Raw genomic sequence first — 14,131 nt, 5'->3', positions numbered from 1 at the left:
GCTCTTTCACCTCTTTAAATTTATTCTTAGGAATTTAATTCCTTTTGAGGCTATTGTGAATAGAATGGTTTTTCTGATTTCTTTCTTAGCCTGTTCATTGTTGGCATATAAAAAAGCTACTGATTTTTGTATGTTGATATCCTACTGCATTGCTAAAAGTTTATCAGACCTAGGAGTTTTTTTGTAGAATCTTTAGTATTTTTTTAAAGTATGAGATCATATTAACTGTAAATAATGATAATTTGAGTTCTTACCTCCCTGTTTGAATCCCTTTTATTTCTTTCTCTAGCTCTATTAGTCTGCTAGAAATTCCAATTATGTTGAATAAGAGTAGGAAGTGTGGACACCCTTGTATCACTTCTAACTTTTGAAAAAATGATTTGTTTTTCCCTGTTAGTGTGATGTTGGACATAAATTTGCTATATATTTGCCTTTATCATGGTATATTTCTTCTATTCCTAGTTTCTTTAGAGCTTTAAAAATTATTTATGGCTGTTGGAGTTTGAACTCGGGGCAGGTGCTCCACCACTTGAGCCACACCCCCAGTCCATTCTTTAGTTTTTATCATGAAAGGATATTGAAATTTTTCTGCATCTATTGAGATGATCATGTGATTTTTGTCCTTTATTCTGTTTGTGACTATATTACATTTATTGATTTGCATAAGTTGAACCATTCTTGCATCCCTGAAATGAAATCAATTTGTATCCTTAGAATGAAATCAATTTGATCATGGTATATGATCTTTTTAATGTGTAGCTGAATATGGTTTACAAGTATTTTATTGAGAATTTTTACATCCACGTTCATCAAGGAAATTGGTTTACAATTTTTTCTTTTTTGTTGTGTACTTATAGGTTTTAATACTGGGGTAATTAATATTGGCTTCATGGAATGAGTATGGAAGTGTTCCTTCCCTTTCTAATTTATGGAATAGTTTGAGGAACACTGGTATTAGTTCTTCTTTAAAGGTCATGTAATTTGGCAGTGAATCCATCCAGTCCTGCCAATCACAGTATTTCTTATAAAGCACATGTGCTTTATAAGATTCTCTCTTTCTCTATCTAAGAATATGCTTATTTTTATTTCATTTTTAAAAGATAATTTTGCTGGATACAGACTTCTGTTTTAGAATTTTAAATGTCATTTTATTGCTATCTGTCCTCCATTATTGTACATGAGAAGTCAGTCATTGATCATACTGTTGTTCCTTTGCAATGTGGAGTTGTTTTTCTACTGCTAGCTTTCAAGATTTTTATTTAATTTTATCAACAATTTGACTATGGTTTGGGTGTGAAATCTTTTGCATTCATCCTACTTCGAGTTTGTTGAGCTCAAATTTGTAGATAAATGTACTTTATCAAATTTAGGAAGTTTTTCTTTTAAACATTACTCCTTCAAATATTTTTCTACCTTCCCTCCTCTTTCCTATCATATATGAGTTGTATACTTGATGTTTTCCTATTGGACTCTATGAAATTTATTTTTCTTCAAACTGTTTTTGAATTATGTAACTCAAAAATCTAATAAAGCTTGAAGTTCACTGATTTTTTTCTTCTTCTGTCAAATCTGTCAAGTCAAATTTTTTGTTTCGATTATTCTCTTTTTCATCCTCAGAAGTTCTACTAGGTCCTTTTTAAAAAATAATGATTTCTACTACTTGAGGTTGTCCATTGGTTGAGTCATTGTTTTCATACTTTCCTTTAATTCTTTAAACATAGTTTCCTTTGGTTTTCTGAATATACTGATTTGAAAGATTTGTCTATTAATGTGTGGGAACGCTAAAGGACTATTTCCATTGGTAGCTTTTGTTCCTAAACATTTGTTACACATTTCCTGTTTCTTTACCCATCTTATTTTCTTTAGATAGCAATTCTGGATTCTGACTTTACCCTCTAAATGTTTTTGATTTTTCTTGCTTGTTTACTAACTTGCCTGGGGGGAAATTTATGAAGTTTGTCTCCTTTACAGTACCCCTGCACTGATGCCTCTGCTGAGTTTTTGTTTGTTTGTTTGTTTAATCTTGCTTTTATTTATAAGTCTGCCCTTTTAGGGGGCTATTCCTGCATCTACATAGGTTAATGATTAGCCAATGTTGAGACAGAGATTGTACTAAAAAATCCTAGACTGATGGGGCTTATATGTAAATTGTAAGTGCACCTTCAAGGTTTAGACTTTTCACATCTGTCCTGGCTTTTACTTTTCATGGGCCTTTTTGTGTTTCATTTAGAAAGACTCATAGTCTAAAGACTTACAAGGAGTATGCTACACCAGACACCTTTCCATTTTATGTGTTTTAAGTGTGACTTTAGCCAGGAATATAATTACCCCATTCACAAGCACTAGTTCAGGCTAGTAGAGTTGGCAATCCCTGCTCTCCTGTCACCAAGAACATCACTTCTGCTAAGGATGCCGTCGAGCTTGGGCATTACCTATTGTTCCCAGTCTTGTGAACACCCTTCAACTGTGTCGACAAAGTTGCCAACCTCATAGCATGCCCTCTGTGTTGACTGAGCTAGGGTATAGCCAGGGGAAGAAGAATGAGAACAATCCCAGACAAGAACACTACTGAGTCCCACATTTACCCAAAATTCAGCAGTTTTTCAAGGCTAGATCCTTCTCAGCTGGCTATATGCTACTGATCAATTTCTACAGTGCTGATAATCTGCTCAAATTAGATTGATAGGTATTTTTTGGAAACAGGATTTGCAGAACACCTAGTTCATCCATCACTGGATGTCCCTTTCAGAAAACTCCCTTTTTATGTTTAAGGCTAATTTGGAGAAAAGTTGGGCCTGATTTTAGGAAGCTGTGATGATTTATAACAATTATCATCTTCATAATGATAATGTCTGAGTTCAACAAATAGCTTTTTAAAATTTCTTCTGTCAGTAAAGATATAAGAAGGAAAAATATGCTGAAACTAAAGTTGATTCATGCAATTAAATGATAATTATCATGAAAAGTTATTCCTTGGGAAAATACTAAGACTCTCCTAGCAAAAAAAATTTAACTCTCTTAGTGGACAAAATCACATTTTTTGCTTTTGCGAAACTATTATTTTGGCATCAAAATTTATATAATATTTACCAGTAAAATAACTTAAAATTATAATGACAGCCAGGCATGGATGGCTCAAGCGTATTATCCTAGCTACTCAGGAGAATCACAGTTCAAAGACAGCCCAGGCAATAGTTTGCGAGACCCTATCTCAAAACAACCCTTCACAGAAAAGGGCTGGTCGAATGGCTCAAGGTGTAGGCCTTGAGTTCAAGCACCAGTACCGCACACACACACACACAAAATACAATGACAGTCTTTGATAAATAAAGGAATAGACAAGAACATTAAATTTTACAACTAAATTACTTGGTCTCATGTAATAATAAAGGCATTAGTGGCCTGTATTATCATATACTAAAGACAATTCTAAAAATACCTCTGGTGGTATATACCACCCATATTTTAAAATTACTAAAATAGTATTTGATAAAATACTGTTTTGAAACCTTTAAGCATAACTGTATATACCAAGTATAAAGTAGGGTTCATCTCCATAAATAAAAAATTTGCTTCTTAGAAAAGAGTGAGTTACCTTACATTCAGATACTTTCTACATCTTTCATATTATAAGGTATTCTTTCAATTATTTTATTTTGAACAAGAAGATACTGTTTTGGGAAAAATATATTAGCCTGACATGACTTTAATCAAAGGTAATTTTTGTAGTCTCACAGAGGTTACCTATATGAATAAGAAGAAAAGGAAATAAAGAAGAGAGGGAGGAGGGAAAGAGGCAACAAAATTTAACAGGTAATTATTCATGACACTATTAGGTTTCAATGAGAACTTCAGGAGATCACTGAAAGTAAGTTTTCTAAACACAACTTTAAAAAAGCAGTAAGTCACGGATACAAATATGTCATATAAGACTAAAATATCTAACAATACTAATGTTATGCCATTGGGTACCTGTAGGTTGGAATAAATACCCAGAAACCATATCATTCAGGATCTACAACGACTACATTTTAAGCATATTAGACTATACTGAAGATGTTGTACTCTGAACACCAACGACAAGTTAAAGAGTTCTTCTAATGATGACAGTGACATGGGTGTAGAAGACAGACGATGAAATGAGACTCTGTGATGAATGTGAGAATGTAAGAAAGGCAAGAATTTTCGTTTATTTTGCATAACATGTACTCTCAATATGTGAATAGCTAAACTAATATATTTACCTTACAGAGGCATTAAATACTTTATCCTTTTGGTCTTCTCACTGGCAATTAAGACTCACCATAATCCCATGTGGTTATATGCTTTTCAAAACTTTACTTTTCTCTAGGAAGTAGCTCATTGAACTTTAGCAAACAATATTTGTTTTAATTATTTTTTAACAGTCATTAACAACCACATTAAACAAACATTTCCTTTTAATTCCCCTTGAGAGTTATGGCGACAATAGCTGGCTTTGAAGAATGTAAGCATATGCAGTCATCCCTTGGTATCCTCAGGGAACTAGTTCTAGGACCCTTCCCCACCAGGACAGTAAAATCCATGGGTGTTCAAGTTCTTTATATAAAATGGCACAGTATTTGCAAGTAACACACACACCCTTTGGTAAACAGATGGTCCACAACCTACAAAGGCTCAACTTACGATTTTTTTTTTTTTTTTTTTTGCGGTACTGAGGATTGAACCCAGGGCCTTGTGCATGCTAGGCAAACACTCAACCACTGAGCTACCTCCCCAGCTCTCAACTTAACAATTTTATTTACTATAAGATGGTATAAAAGTGATACATATTTACTAGAAAACATCCTTTGAATTTTGGTCTTTTCCCAGAAAGTATACTTTCTCTACTTTCTTGCCACGTTGAGTGGCAGGCAGCAGTAGCAATAGCAAGCCACAGCTCTACTCAGCCATGGGATCACAAAAGAAAACAAGCGAACTGTACATTATACTGTTTTGCTAAGCTGTGATGTTCAACAGGTCAGGTGTGTTAAATGCAACCTAGGGTATTTTCAATGTATGGTGAGTTTATCAGACATAAGGCTTTCATAAGTAGAGGAGCATCTGTATGTTAAATAAGCTCTAAATTACTTATCATACCTGATACAGCATAAGTACTATGTAAATAGTTGTTATACTGCTTTGTGTATCATTTGTATCTTTAATTGCTCATTTATTTATTTACTTACTATTTTTGGTTCCTTGATTGGTTGAACCTATGGGTGGACTTTGGATATGGAGAGTAAATAATTGTAGTGAGTATTGTTGAAATAAATACTGTTATCATGAAACCTCTTTTAATAAAATGATCACCAAGACCAAACTTGGTGACCAAGCTATTTGGATTATAACTAACAGAACAAATGAATTTGGGTCTGGAATTTGTTATAGCAAGATGTGACACTTGTCTTTAATTGGCTAATAAGACCAGGACACTACCAAAATATGCAAATTAGATGTGTCTGTGCTTAAAGTAAATCAATATCAAGTTAAAAGAAATGAGTTAGGGCACTTAAAAATTAGTATTTTTCATGGTTGAGTTTAATGAGAATTTGTGCCTGCTGATAAGTCACGTAGAACTGGTATCCTCTCTTAGCACAGTAGAAAGAGGTAACATTGAATAGGTAATAAAGAAAAAGTATTTCAGCCTCTGAGCACAAAGATGCAATTCTGTGGGCTTTGGGGATCCCGAATCACTTACCCTCCTATCCTATGACAAAGAACACCCTTTCTTTGACACCCTTTCTTTACTTTAAGATTGCCAGATAACTGTGGGTGGGGATTCCTCTCCAATCTGGCTGGCTACAAAGGAGTTCCATAATCTAGTATCTAACAACCCCTGCCATCCTCTCCCTGGCATTGCCCCTGCCTTTAAATATTTATGCGAGTGTATGTACATGCGTGTGTAAGGCTGTATTATATATGTATATAAAAGAATGGGAATGGTAGAGAACTAAGAGGTTTCCAAGGATCAAAGAAAAGACTTATTATTTTATCTTTTCTTTTGACTTTGGAGTCTGAAGTTCTAGTTATACCATTTCTTGGCGATCTGGGAAAAAGATGTTCATTTCTGTTCCAAGAGAAATAAGTTGGCAGCTGCCTCATAAGATACTCTTTTTAGTTCCCCCTTTAGGCAGGTTTTCTTCAGTGGTCCATCTATGAGGCATTGGCATTGTCAAAACCAGATCTCATGCCTTCCACTTCCCATCCCAGCACCCGTTCCATTTTACCACTCTGATAAGTCATTCTTTCAAGCCCCTAGAATAAGTGACATCAGTTGCCTGCTGCAACAACCATTTCTACTAATAAAACACTGAAGTTGTATGAATTGAAGCCAATCAAACTTCTTCCCTCAATGCCTCCAACATCTGATAAACATGACCAGATTCATATAAGGGTATCCAGGTAAGGTGGGTGAGCAAAGTCTGTTGTCTGTCTCTTCACACTAAGACTTATTTGTGTTCAAGAGGCAGCTAAGTGCTGCCATTTCTAGTCCACTTGATCTTTTCATCCCCAAACTTGACTCAGGTGGCATATATACTACTACTCATACATAGAGTATGCTTCACCCTAACACTGCAGAAGGTTGACTGAAAAGGTATGAGTAAACATTTAGTTAAAACTAAGTCTTTAGGAATAAAGATAATCATATTAAGTTAATACAGTTTAAGACACCAAAACTTGGCTAACAAGTCTCCAAAATACAACTTTCTATTATGTCACAATTCTGCAACTCGTTTTAAAGCAATGTTTAGTGTTAATACCTGCTAGCTCTTCAGGGAAACAGACACAGACTCACAAAAAAACTGATCAATTTAATTTGGGTAGGTGTAGGTATGAGCAGGAGATGCTGAAGGGATGCAGGAAATAAAGGACTAGCTAATCTGGTGAGAATATCAAATAGTATCAAATTTACTCAACAAGCAACTGGATTCTTTCTCCCTTGTGGATGAGGTCACTCAGATGGAATGCACTGGCTTCACATCTTCCTTGGGACTGACAGTAAACTCTTGGCAAAGGGATTCACACGGTAACTCCAGTCCCCTTTTCTACTCTTCATCCTTACCTCAAGAAACTAGAAAAGTGCATGAGTAGCCCATTGATTTAGTTCAGTTACAGTCCCCTTCTACACACTGAACATCAGGGGTATAAGAAGAGCAGCAGATCTAATCTCTTTGGGAGACAGGAGTAATATCTGCTAGATAGGAATAATATCAGCCACAGGTGAGGAATAGAAAACCGGATCCAGATCAATAAAGTAAACATAACTAGTAAAAAGTAAATATAACAGGGTTTGGGGAGAGATGGAGTCATTTGGTGAAAAAGTCAGAGTAAGGCTTAATTTTAAATCAGAAACTGCCATAAAAGGTCAGACATGGTTTACCCCCACCAATAGAACCCATTCTGGAGTATTCATGTTAATACGACATATAGGCTCAAGATAAAAACTGCCATATGCAACTGGGCACTGGCAGCTCACATCTATAATTCTAGCTGCTCAGGAGGCAGAGATCATGAGGATTGTGGTTCGAAGCCAGTCTGGGCAAATAGTTTGCGAGACCCTATCTTGAAAAAAAAAACATCAAAAAAAAGGGGGGGAGCTGGTGGAGTGGCTGAAGGTGTAGGCCCTGAGTTCAAATCCCAATGCTGGGGAAAAAAAAAAACCTGCCACATGCCCCATCTCTAGCACTAAAGACCTGAGTAAACTGGGGGTAAAAGACCCTCCTCCTAACAACTTAGTTAAAAATGCTACTGAAGAGCAAAAAGCATGTTAAACTATGTGCCACCAAAAGACAGAAGTGATGGCAACTATAGCCCTGTGAACTGAAGAACCAGTGAGCTCACAGCCTTCTCGAACCTGGCTTGCATGCAAGAGGAGCTTCTGGAGAAAATCAATGTGAGAAATTTGTACCACTTCAATTCTGTCACCAGCTAGGTGACCATAGGTTAGTTACTTAAGTCAGAGTTTCAGTTTCTTTTAAAATAGAAATAATTTTACCTATCTCATAGGGTTATTTGTAAGCACTGGGTTAATTTATAAAACAGAATTCTTCCTACTGAGGGTATTTTGTTGTTCTTCTTCTAGAAAGGTAATCCAAGTTCTACAATGGAAGAAGATAGGGCTAATTTTTAAAGATTTTCTCATTTGTTTTTGTTTTAATCAAAGAGCTGCCATAATCAAGAACCTGATCAAAGGTATGTACTGTAAGCATTACAGTTTCTATTACTATGAACACTGCAGTTATGACACACCTAAACTTGCTCATAACCTTACACATGTATAAGCATAAACAATTAAAGATGTGTCTTCCTGTGGCAAAATTTTCTATGTGCTCATTTCTGGAAAGGGTATTTCCACCAGTAAATATTCCTGTTTCAAATTATGTGATAATTTAGCCCAAGGTCATTATCAGTTCAGGTGATCAAACCTGAAAAATACTGTTCTCACGTCAGAGACCTTGAAGAAAAGCTCTAATGGGATTAAAATGCCTTGCGAAGAATTACAACATGAACAGCTCCAGAAATCTTAATTTATAAAAGGTCACAGAGTTACAAAAAACATCTCTCAGTTCAACTAATTAATGAAATTTTAGTTAAATGGCACCTTTAAATATTGGTATTGCAGCTGCAAATGCATTTAAATAGCATTTACGCAGATATAATTAGCACAATTAAACATGGGTAGAAGTGGAAACACCATTCTTAATTATATTGATATAATCAGTTTTATTAATGCTTTATGGCAACAAAAGTGACATCTGACAGTAGCACACAATTCATGACTGAGCCTAATATTAAGCATTTTAGCATATTAAGGAATCTAAAGCTGGGTAATTGAGGAAAGAAAGAAGTCAAATAATGAGTTCCTACCTGTGACAATACCATAGTTGGGAGGTTCGAGAATTACTCCATAAAACTGGATGATGTTTCTGTGGCTGAGAACACTCAATATTTCTGCCTGTATGAAAAAATCAGGTGCAAAATTGTATCAAATTTCACATTTATAATAATCTTATTAAATAGGCTTTCTATACTTATTTTTACAGATGTATATATATATATACTATCTCTGTCTCTCTCTTACATATAATAAATAAGTATGTGATGCTGATAAAACTGCCTTCAGCAGCATCTTTGAAAGTTTAGAATTTCCTATTGATGCTTTACAGAAATTTAAAAGAAATGAGGTTAAGTAAGTCCACTTGACTGACAGTGAAGAAGGAAGACTTTAGAGGTGAGATGTCATATTCATTTACAGTAAAAGCCCTTTTCCTATTAGCCAAATAGAAGTCATTCAAAATATATTATTGCTCCCCTTCTGTATGCAAAGTAAACCTTGAAAGGTGGATTCTTGATATTTGTTGGTAATCTAATAGGAAGCTGTATTTGTATGCTTTCAAATGTATTAATACTAAAAAACTGTTCTGAAGAATGACATGACAAAAATAAGTTATATTTATGAAAAAAGAGTATCTCTACTAAGTCTACATAAAGATATGCTAGATAAATGACCTATGTTTATTAAAACTTTATTACTTTTATGGAGATAAACAATGGTTAGACAAGAATTATAAGTACAATGAGGCATAAAATCACATAAGTTAAATTTAGTAAAAGTTTAACATTTTAAGTGAAAAACATATTATTGGCAATAAGAAATAGGAGATTTTAAAATCCTGACCCCAGGAAGGAGATCACAAGAAGAATGTCAGCAATTAATGAGAATGAAGACGCTGTGGTAAGAAAGGGGACTCCCCTGTGGGAATCTGCACACTATGAATTAGTGCTATTTTATATACACTTTTTTATAGGGCAAGAGTTGAGATTTCATTAAAAAACACATTGTTTGAAACTGGTTTTGAAGGTGATGTAGCTAGGTAGAAAACAGAGATTTGAAGGGTTGGCAAAGGGTCAAGATGGCATGGAGAGAAAGGGAAATTATTGATTAGATGATTAGATTTGACGATGCTTTTCTTTAGTAAAATAGGTGTTGAAGGGGCTATCACTGCTTAACCAAATGATTCCTCAATACCAGTGAGTGCCAAAAGTGTTCACCAAGTGCCCTTCTTCTCATAGTTCAGATGAGCTCACATGAGAAAACACATTAATTAGGCAACACGATGATTTATCTGCATGACAATTCTAGTTCTTGTTATAAAGTAACAAATGAGCTTTGTAAAAATGTAGTTCATATGAAGTTTGGAAATAGGATCAACTCTGTGAGTTAAAGATTTGGAGTCAAGGCCCTGACCTCAGCCTTGTACTTTTTCAGGGTAAGAACACAGATGCTTACTTAAAACCCTCAGCAGTAGACATTCATGCTGGCATTTGTCAACTGGGGATGTATCATCCTTTGTATATTCTTTGGAATATATGAGTTCTGCGACCCATTACAATTTGTATCAGTAAAAAATCAATCTAGGAGTATTTTGAATCTTTGGATGGCCACTTTTCAAATTAGCATGATGGGATTTTCAGTGTTCCAGCTAGTTTTCATGTTGACATTTAAGATATCTCCAAGTGATACTTGAGGAGACAGGCTGTATCTTTATAGGAATTGGTAAGGATGTTTGGCAGCACACTGGCAGGCGAATGGGAACGTCAAAGGAACAGCCAACATCCTGCATCTACTTTTGTGCTCAGACTTTGTTATTATTTTTTCACAGTTATGAAGATAAAACTACCCTTTCATAGTATAATTTGCAAATAAAAGACATTTTTTAGAATAAGAATTTAGGTTCTGATTTTATAAACTAAGAATCTGATTTCACGTGAAAACAACACAATACTTTATAAAGAATTGCACTAGATTTGTAGAAATGAGCTAATAATAAACAAGTAAACTGAATAAATAAGCCATGTGTCTGTAACAAATAAAGGTCAAGGGCAATTCAAACAAGCACCAATAGAAACAAATGTGGGGCTGGTTGACTAAAACCTGCATGCAGCACTCAGTACCCGACAGTAAGTGAAGGTGTTCTGAGCACTGCCTTTTCAGCACCTGCTCATTAATGAATTTATTTCAGTAAATATTCAATGAGTAGCTTTTCATTAAATTGTTATTTTTCTATTGTTTTCCAGTTTTACATTATGGGATACTCCAGCAAATGGACTGCCCATCAAAATAACAGATTGGTGGTTTTAAAAATAAGTTCACTATTAAAAAGGAAATGTAATAATGATGAAGGTTAAAGCAATGATTCATCATGCCAAAAATGTATCTGTTTACCCTGTGAAACACAACATGATGAAAATTGTTCATTTTAATTGCATTGATTTTATAGTTTTGTTTTTATTTAATTGAAAATTTGATTTTTCTCTCACAGGCATATAAGAGCTATAAGGAATTGATTCTTAGTTTTTTTGTTTGTGTATACTTGTTACACAAACACTTAAAATCTAGAAGACTTAGTTTTTCTATATAAAATGCCATTCTAAGCACTTACACAGATGCTGTACCCAAAGTTCAAATTATTCACAATAGTCAAAAGGTGGAAACAAACCAAATGTTCATCCACTGATGAATGGATAAAGAAAATGTGATATATAAGTACAGTGGAATATTATTTCAGCCATAGAAGGAATTAAGTTCTCATACATGCTACTACATGAATAAAGCTTGACACAAAAGGGCAGATATTGTATATGCTCCTTATATGAAGTGTCTTGAATAAGTAAATTCAGAAATAAAGAAAGTTGGTAAGAGGTTATTAGGGGCTACTCAGAAGACGGAATGGGGACTTATTACTTAAAATTACAAAGTTTGCTTGGGATGATGAAAAATTATGAGAGATTGTGGTGATGGTAGTACAATGCTATGAATATAATTCATTAAAATATGGTTTAAATTTTATGCTATATAAATACACACATACGACTATATATAATGTATAAATATATATGCATATATAAGCATATAATTTATATATATGTATAAATAAGTATACACATATGACTAGAAATATAAATATGAATTGACAATATTGATTTGTAAGGAAATTCAGACTCTCCTTAGCCCTGGGGCAGAAGAAGTAAGGCTCTCTCCTTATCTCCCCAGGACTTCTGTACATAGCATATAAAAATTACTTGAGTTTACCTCTGACCTGTGAGTTTCTGCTGACATGGCACAAAAATAAACAGGGCTACCCAGGTTACTCCTACAGAAGGCCATAGGTTCTGAGAGCATGAGACCAAGGATAGGGGTCCTGGAAACTGTGCATCTTTTAAGATGGCTGCAACCTGCTCAGTCCCTGGTTTGACATTTTATGAAGCAATGCTGTTTTGCTCTCTTGTGTCCCTCCTATAGCCAGCTGCTTTCAGGAAAGCCTTTCCTACTTTGCTTTTTACAAAATGACTACCACAATCCCAGGCAAGGGAGAAAGGCTGGATTCCTCACACATGGTAAGCATCAATAACATCTGAAGGACAAATGAACAAACAGTATTTAATGACAGTAATATTCAGTGTGTTTAAATAATTCTTATAGAAAGCCTATGTCAGGAAGTGTTTATACTCAACAGTGCACTGAGAACAGCAAAATGACAGAGGGTATGAATATGCTTCAGTTTTCGTTTTGTTCTTTCACCTGGAAGGGTGACATGCCAGGTTTCGTAAGAATGACAGTCGATCAATTATACAACCACAGTAGAAGTCATTTGAAATTTATTCACCAGCTCACTGTTGATTTAAATGAACAAGGATCTGGATGGCAACACTTGTAGGCTCTGCTGTCCAGGACAAAGAGCACAATTTCCTGAAAGTCCTTTCCTGCTCTGTATGCTATGAGCATGCCCTAACCTTGGCCTTGCACTTTTTCAGGGTAAGAACACAGATGCTTACTTAAAACCCTCTGTTCCTGATTTTCTACCCAATACTTTTGTCATATATATCCAGTCTATACACACTTTTCACACCAACTATTGTCCTTGAAAGTTACAGGTGATGCTCCTTCATGGACCCCTGATTCTCAGCAGCTGGGCTGCGTTTCATGCAGGCTTGGTCAGTAGCAAAAATGTCCCCCACAAATGAACCAGGCTTCTTATAAGAGGACAGGCTGTAAAAGATGAAAGCCCTGGTCTTAGCACAAAATATCTCTTATCACCACAGAGCCCAGAACTATTGAAGACTATAAGGGCAAGGGAAAATTATGGAATAAAAAACTCTGAAGACAGTATTTATAAATCCATGATGCCACAATATCTAGCTTTTTCAGGCAAGATGTAGGTAGAACTTAGTAATTTTCCTTCCCTTCCCTTCCTCTCTTTCCTCCCCTGCTAACTCTCTCATATTCTGATTATAAAGATAAATGGGGCAGATGTTCAACCTCAGTTACGTGCATCAAGTTCCCAAGGTCGTGACTGGGAATTCACTGCATTTTTACTTCCAGGAGTATCATGACTAGGGGCATTTCCGAAAATAAGACCTTTAAACAAATTGATTCATACATTTACGGTCAAATGGAAAACCGGCTCTCTTCTTCTAAAAACACTGTGGTACAAAAACAACTTAAAAAGCATGCTTGGGAGATTTTTAATCCTGTATTTAATCCCCAGAGTGTCATATCCAGGTCATGCTCTTTGAGTCACATTGGGTTTAATGAGACCCATTCAGTAACGATTACCTGACAAGAAGCAAACTTCACGATACTATAGGTTCATTTTCAAATGATGTTCTTTAGGCATTCAGGGAAATACAGGATAACTGAACTGAACTAGGTTCCATCATATATAACACATCTTATATTCCTAATAGTATTTGATGTCATGAGTATCTTTTCTGGGAAGGAAATTGGTTACAAATGCTAAGAAGAAGAAATAAACCAGTCATTCTGCTCAAGCTTGCTGAAAAGTGACAGGGAGTGATGCAGGACTTTTATTACCCGTATCAGCAGTGCTGGGAAGTCTCTGGCTGCTCAATGGTTTTTCTGGGTGGGGTGCTGTGGACTCACCACTTGGACAGGGGCCAGACTTCCTTCCCTCCAGTGAGCACATTACTCCCAGTTAAGTATGTGCCTGAACAACACTAAAGACAGACAAATCTGGCAGTTAGGAGAGTGGCAAGAACTGAATGAAACCTATAGTGAAGAGTTTTCTCCAAATCACAAGTAAGCTAA

General features: G+C 35.4%; 1 protein-coding gene across 5 annotated transcripts in view; it reads right to left on the bottom strand.

Moving 5' to 3' along the window:
- Map3k20 (mitogen-activated protein kinase kinase kinase 20) overlaps window positions 1-14,131 on the bottom strand; it is a 163,434-nt gene that overhangs the window by 85,521 nt on the left and 63,782 nt on the right. For all 5 annotated transcript variants that reach the window (XM_074071120.1, XM_074071121.1, XM_020166058.2 and 2 more), the window contains exon 3: window positions 8,890-8,977. In XM_074071120.1, the coding sequence (XP_073927221.1) occupies window positions 8,890-8,977 (88 nt within the window). The remainder of the gene's footprint in view (window positions 1-8,889; window positions 8,978-14,131) is intronic.

Source organism: Castor canadensis, chromosome 4, assembly GCF_047511655.1.
Source record: "Castor canadensis chromosome 4, mCasCan1.hap1v2, whole genome shotgun sequence".
In the NCBI taxonomy this organism is placed as follows: Eukaryota; Metazoa; Chordata; class Mammalia; order Rodentia; family Castoridae; genus Castor; species Castor canadensis.
Note: the sequence above shows the minus strand (reverse complement) of the source record. Positions and strands in the feature narration are given on the sequence as shown.